This window comes from Elephantulus edwardii, unplaced genomic scaffold (genome assembly GCF_000299155.1).
Source record: "Elephantulus edwardii isolate Elephantulus edwardi_28Jun2011 unplaced genomic scaffold, EleEdw1.0 scaffold00129, whole genome shotgun sequence".
Classification (NCBI taxonomy): Eukaryota; Metazoa; Chordata; class Mammalia; order Macroscelidea; family Macroscelididae; genus Elephantulus; species Elephantulus edwardii.
The window spans coordinates 6,472,590-6,479,605 of record NW_006399879.1 but is presented as its reverse complement, the minus strand read 5'-3'; the positions used below and the strand labels follow the sequence as shown (position 1 = coordinate 6,479,605).

At 59.2% G+C, this 7,016-nt stretch overlaps 1 protein-coding gene across 1 annotated transcript in view; it reads left to right on the top strand.

Annotated features, from left to right (window-relative positions):
* Positions 1-7,016, top strand: part of LRPAP1 (low density lipoprotein receptor-related protein associated protein 1) — a 110,294-nt gene that overhangs the window by 98,100 nt on the left and 5,178 nt on the right. The window contains exons 4-6 of the mRNA XM_006893664.1: positions 5,102-5,246; positions 5,881-5,999; positions 6,729-6,849. Of these exons, the coding sequence (XP_006893726.1) occupies positions 5,102-5,246; positions 5,881-5,999; positions 6,729-6,849 (385 nt within the window). The remainder of the gene's footprint in view (positions 1-5,101; positions 5,247-5,880; positions 6,000-6,728; positions 6,850-7,016) is intronic.

Below are 7,016 nucleotides of genomic sequence, written 5' to 3'. Positions count from 1 at the left end.
GCCGGGGGCCTGACCGATGAGGTCCCGGGATCGGGGGAGCCGGGGGCCTGACCGATGAGGTCCCGGGAGCCGGGGACCCGTGGCTGGAACCAGGCGCAGGTCCAGGGGTCGCAGGTCAAGGCCGGGACGGGGGAGCCGGGGGCCTGACCGGTGAGGTCCCGGGATCCGGGAGGCCGGGGGCCCGTGGCTGGAGCCAGGCGGTGTCCAGGGGACGCAGGTCAAGGCCGGGATGGGGGAGACACAGGGCCTTGCCTTGGCGCTTGGACCCAGGCCTGGGGCCTGCTGGCCTTCCCCCTGCCCCCAGTACAGGCGGTGGCCGGCCCTGGCCATCACCTGGCTCCTGGGGGTTCTGGACCCAGCTCACCTGGCTCTGGTGAGATGGGATCACGTGCTCGCTCGCTGCTAGATCTGGAGATCCGCACCTGGGAGACCCCGCAGGGCTGCTGGGGAGGCGTCCTCTGGGGGTCAGCACCGGCCTCCCGCCTTGGCCGAGCCCAGCGGCCTCTGCCCAGTGAGGGCCCAGCCAGGCCCCGTCTTTCTCTAACCGGGACCCGGGCCGCAGGGTCTTCTGGGCTCTGCGGGGAGTGCTGGGGGCTTCTCATAGGTGCTGACCGCTTGGACTGCAGATCTGACCCCTGGCAGTCCACCTGGTTGGTGGTGTGTCCCCCTCTCTCTCACTGACCCTCCACCTGTAGCTCAGGTGTGTGCGAGCCTGCTGCTGGCTTCCTAGTCAGGAACGTGTCAGCGCAAAGGTACGCAGTTTGAATCCACCAGCTGCTCCCGGGTGGAGTGTGGACAATCTCCTCCTGAGTGACTCATCGTCCGGGAGGGTCAGCTGGCTCATTCCGACTCCATGGTGCACCACAACAGGCTTTTCACAGGTCCTTGCCTTGCCTTCCACCCACGGGTCCTGGGTTTGAACCACCAACCTTTCCTTAGCAGCCGAATGTTGTCTCTAACCTCAGCTTTACACTTGGATCTCCTGATATGAGGAAGCAATTCCTGGGTGGTTATAGTTAACACATCCTGTTGCTAACCTAGAGGTCAGGGGTTCTCATCCAAGCAGAGGTGTGTCAGAAGTACAGCCTAGGGCTCTGGAAGCTGGGGCAGAGCCTCAAAGACTCGGGAGGGAGCAGGAGTGACCTGCCGGCCTGGCTTGTCCTCTGCTCACCTCCCTGGAGTGACCCGCACATGATGGTCACCTGGCAGGATGAGGATCTGAGAACCATCCCCCCCTTCCCAAGCATTATACGCGTCTGCAAGGACTGGTCTCTCCTCCAGCACGCCCAGAGTGCTCGAGGCAACGCTTCACCATCCCTGCCTCCCGGGAGCATGCCGCTGCACTTTGTGCAAACATCTCTGTACCTTGGCAGTCCATGGGATGCTCGGTGCTCTCCTCCAGCACCACAGCTCGGACACCTTCTGCCGTCTTTACTCATTCCCCAGCTCTCAGACGTATAGCAAGAGATGGAAAAGACTACGGGCTGGATCAGGCCCACCTTAGTTTTCACAGTGACATCCTTGCTCCCCAGTCATTTGGTGAAGTTCTTTCTTATCAGCAAGCTCGCCTGATGCCGTATGTCTCCTGGTCTCCAGAGTGCTGCTACCACGGGTGTTTATTTTGGATCCTAGTAACATGAAACCGTTGACAGCTTCAAGTCTGCCGTGTAGCAGTGCAGCAGTGAGGGTTTCTGTCTTGCTGTTGACGTGCTGTCCACACGGAAGGCTGTAACCTTTGATCTTCGACAGCATGTGCGTAGGTCCTCCTCCTCAGCACGTGAGGCGTCCTCCTCCTGGGCAGACTCTGCCTGGGGGTCCCTGCTGCGAGTGTTCCTTCTCTGGGGTATGGTGAGTGGAGAGACGCTGGCCAGGCGCCTGACCACGAGCCCTCGGCCTGAACCCACACAGTGTCCGTCCTTAGTTTGACCCATGCTGGTGGCGCTCTTGTTCCCTCTGGGCTTGGGATCGTGGCTGGGGTGGCCTGAGCACCTGCTGGACAGAAGGCCTGTGGTGCTGCCCTTGGAGCCAGTGCCGGTCACTTCTGCTGCCCCCTACCTGTGAGGAAGGAGGGCGGAGAGCGGGCGAGTGGTTCTTGAGTCTCCCTCTCAGCTGCAGGTGGCTTACCTGGGCAGGATTCTTACCTGTGGCCGGCAGGTGAGCGTGACCTTTCTTCACAAGTTAGGAGAGTATCGCCACCATTTACTCTATGAAAACATGGTCTGTCTGTTCTCCGGATGTAACATGTTAACCCAGCACCTGATGCCGTGTGCGTGGTGCACCTGGGTGACATCTGTCCGCAGTGATGGTGGAGCTGGCCTGTCAGCTGGACGTGGAGCAGATAGTGTGCCCTGCACCGTAGAGTCCAGTGGCGCTCCAGCGGCTTCACCCTCCTCGGTCCCCTGTGTGCTTGTCACATGACCCCTGTGCTGCAGCCCCAGGGACCCTGGCACCATGTCCCTGCGCCTCCCGTGTGCCATGGCCAGTGGCTCTGGCCTCACTCTCCACAGGCCCCAGCTTCTAGGTTTATCGATGGCTTAGGATTTTTTTTTTATTTAGAAGAAAATATAAGTTTTGGGTTTGTTGTTTCTTTTTAATATTTTATACTCACGTCACTCTAGGGGGTATTTTTAAATTTTATTTTAATTGAGATTTTAACAAAAGTTAGTAGAGAATTTGAATTTCTATTCATTCATTGTTGCACATTTTCCTCTCTACTCATCGACCCCCCAGTTTGCTTTTCTCGTTGAAAAAACAATTCTTTTATTGTTTATTTCCTCCTCCCACCCCCCAGTCCACTTTACTCTGCAGCTCTTATTTTGGACTATTGTCATGCAAATAGTACCTAATCATATATTCCTTTTAGACAGTTCTTTCCATCATCTGTTTCAGTGCAGTGCACTCTGTTTATCTCCTCTTTTCTTCGCTTCCCCCCAACCCCCATGTCAATCCTGTTTTATAACCATGGCACTATGCAGTATTTCTCCTGTTGTGACTGAGATATTTCACTCAGCATAATGTCCTCCAGGGTCACCCGTTTTGTATAATATTTTATGAGTGCCTTGTTTTTCAGTGCTGCATTGTATTCTGTTGTGTGAATACACCACGGCTTCTCTGTCCATTCGTTTGCTGTTGTGGTTTAGGATGTTTGATTTGCATGGCAGTTTACAGAGGAGCTTGGCTTTGCTCCCCATCACTCCACATCTGGGACGTTGGTGGCTGTCCCCACGTTGTCACAGCCCTCTTCCCCTCCCTGGTTTCCCATTTCCATCCATCTCCTTGTTGCCGTCTGCCAGGCTCTCTCCCTGGTCATGTGCCCCACTCCTGTCACTGGTCACCTCACGGACCCGTCTGTTGTTTGGCTGGAAGTTGAGTCAAGAGAAAATTCAGTTCCTCAATCACCCAGTCCCTGTTTTAGAGCTTTGACAGCCGATGGGAATTCGGGTTCCCTGTGCTCATCAGCACGGGGTGGTGACGTCTGAGGGTGTTGTGACATCGGATGCTGTGGGGTCCAGGGTGTGGCTGTGCTGCTGAGCTGGGTGTGAGAGGGGGCCCTGGGGCGGGTCCATGTGGAGTTTTCTTGGGGGTTCTGTGGTACCACACTGTATTCTTGGAGGTCAGGGTTGAGGCCCCTCTTTAAGCCGGTGCTAGGGTCAGTTGGGGCATCAGGGCAAGTCTGGGTGCTGCAGAGGCGGCTGGCAGGAATGACGTTTCCTGCTGACCCACGCCCATCGCTCAGCAGATGCGGGTGGACAGACAGCAGGAGGCACAAGGGCAGCGGCCCAGCCTCAGGAGGGGCGTGCAGTCAGACGTGGAGAGTGGAGAGAGGAGGCCTGCGTCCTGCCCTGTGCGTCTGAGTTCTGTTCCGTGCGTCTGAGTTCTGCTCCGTGTCCGGGGCAGGGATGTGGGGGACAGGGGAGGAGGGCCAGGGCCAGCACTGTGGCCTTGCTGACGGTCCAGAATTTCCCAGGGCTGCCCTTGGAGGGACCATCGCAGAGCAATGTGAGGGGGGCCAGGAGGGGCACCTGTGTCTACCCCCTGAGCTGGGACCCCACCTTCCAGCTGGACTTGGTGCTGACCTGGGCACGTGTGAGTTGCCTCCAGGCCCCTCTCCGTCATCCTGCACCCCTCCTGGCTGGCTGTGGACACCAGACTCGGAGCTCAGTGTGGTTCTGGGGCCCGTTGGTGAGGGCAGAGGCGGGGCAGGCTTGGTACCAGCAGGGCCAGCATCGGGTGTGGGCATCTGACGCACAGTGACCTCACATTCGCCCTGCAACTCTCATCTCTGACTGCTCCCTTTGCCTGTTTTCTGTTAACCAGCTCTCCAGGTGGGGTGTTAACATTTAACCGGCCATGATGAGCAGAGTCCAGGAGCAGGACTGGTCTCTCCACTGGCCTGTCCTCTCCTGTTCGGGTCACTGGCATCTCAGCTCTGACCCCAGCAGTGCTGGAGGTCAGCAGCCATTTCTGTGCAGTCAGCTGCCTTTGAGCTGTGGTGCCGGAGAAGAGTCTTGAACTGCTAAGAAAACAAATCGGTCTGTCCTGGAGAGGGTGAAACCAAGTTTATCCTCGGAGGCTAGGATTTTGAAGCTGCCTCTAACATAGTTTGGGCACGTGACCAGGAGAGACCAGTCCTTGGAGAAGGTCATCTTGCTCGGAAGGGTGAAGGAAGGTGCATGAGAGGAAGACCCCAGATGAGATGGATTGACACAGTAATTGGGGCGATGGGGGTGGTGTGTCTGGTCAGTGAGACTGGCTCAGGACAGCGCAGGCTTCAGAGCTGGTGTACGTAGGGTCCCTGTGGGTCTCAGGGGACTCCGTGGCACATAACAGTAACCTGCTTGCCACGCCCTTTGGCCAAGCCCATGGGCACCGCTGGCTCCCACCTTCCTAGGTCTGGGGTCAGGCCACTGACCCGTGAGATCAGGTGGTGCTGTGGCTGAGCCCACCCTCATCCCAGGGTCTCTGCAGACCTGCACCCCCCCACCCCGTCTCAGCAAGAGCCTGAGGCCTCCAGCCCCCTTCTCCCGGGAACCCCGAGACCGTGACCTTTCTGAGGCTCCCCTGTGTGACTGGTCCCCCTCACCCTCCCACCTCCTTCCAGCTCCACCTCTCTCCTGTGAAACTCTCGGAGCTGCACGCTGATCTGAAGCTGCAGGACCGGGACGAGCTCAGCTGGAAGAAGATGAAGGTTGAGGGGCTGGACGAGGATGGGGAGAAGGAGGCCAGGCTCATCCGCAACCTCAACGGTAACGTGGGGGGGCCGGCACGTGGTGGAACACGAGGGGGGGCTGGCACGTGGGGGGTCATTACGTAGTAGAACACAAGGTGGGGGGCCGTCACGTGGTAGGGCATGAAGGCGCTACATGATTCTTGTATACCGTCTGGCCTATTTGGGGGAGCTGGAGTTGGGAGGGACCCTCCTTGGGATGCCCAGCACGGGTCCTCTGCAGTTAGGCGGAACTCCTGGGTCCAGGGGACCCCACCCGGGGCCTCTTACTAGGGGGCCACCCAGCCACACTGAGGTCGCCAGAGCCTTTCAGGAAGAGCTGTCCCTTGAGGATAGACATGGCTTGTCAGAAGGCCACAGCCTGCCAGCCGTCACTCACCTTCTGCATGGGGGCTGGGGACTCGGCAGCTGGCCATAAACGTCCCCACCAGGACCCCTAGCCCAGTCACGCCTCTCACCTTTCCCAGAGCAGACACCCAATGAAGGGTCAGGTGGGGCCTTCCAGAGAGGACCCCACAGCATTCAGGGAGCACCCAGGCTTGTCCCCCAGAACCAGGGTGACAGCACCACCATCACCGTAGAGGACGGGGTCACAGCGATGCCTGGGGCCCAAAGCCTGGGGGGCCACAGACAGCCCTCCTTCATTCTTCTAGTCATTCTGGCCAAGTACGGGCTGGACGGGAGGAAGGACGCACAGGTGACCAACTACATCCGCGATGGTGACGAAGACCAGGGCCTGGACGACCCTCGCTTGGAGAAGCTGTGGCACAAGGTACCAGCTCCGTCAGGGGCCCGGGTCTGTGCTGTCGGGCAGCAGGTTAGGAAGCGCTGAGGCCAGCACGGCTGACCTGTCCACTCCAGTGCCCACCCAGCCCAGGCGCACATAGTGTGACTGCGCCGTGGATCATCTGCCCCAGCTGGATTTGAACCACTGACCTTGATGTGAGTTGTTGAGTATTAGCCGTGTGGGAGGCCACGCACACGAACTCAGTGCAGTGCCCTGAACAGGGCACAACGCGGCCTGGAGCGTCACAGGGTCGAGGATCGCATTTCAGTTCAGGGTCACTCAGGATGAGCTCTAGTAATCTCCCGGGTCCCTTGAGGCAGAGAATAGACTGTCCACTCCCTGTGGCATCTGGGGGCTGAGGCAGGGCTGCCTTCTATGGGTGGGGGGCTGAGGTCATCCCTGAGAGGGGACCTCTCATCCCTGGGTGACATGGGTTGGTCCTATCCCATCCTTGGTGATCATGGGGGTCTAGCGAGCAGAGGAGGGGGAGAGAGGACATGGGGTGAGGGGACGGAGGTAGCGGCCCAGGGTGGGCCTGCTGGACTGTGTGGCCACCCCCTTGCCTCTCATCCCAGCCTCAGCGCACGGTCTTTCTTCAGCTGCCGTGTCCCACACCTGGTGCAGGGATGAGGGTGTGACGGCCCCCAGAGCCCCAGCCTGGAGAGAACGGGGCTTCCCACACGTGAATACCCTCCAGTCCTTCCTTCATCGCAGGCGAAGACTTCCGGAAAGTTCTCTACTGATGAGCTGGACAAGCTGTGGCGAGAGCTGAAGCATCACAAGGAGAAAGTGCACGAGTACAACGTCCTGCTGGAGACGCTGAGCAGGACTGAAGGTGCCCACCCAGCCCCGCCCTGGCCTGTGTGCCCGCCTCCCTCCCCATCCCCTCGGGCCTGCCAACAGCAGCCCCTGTGAGCCCCACCTCACCCACCTCCACCCACTGACCCTGTGAGCCCCACCTCACCCACCTCCATCCACGGACCCTGTGAGCCCCACCTCACC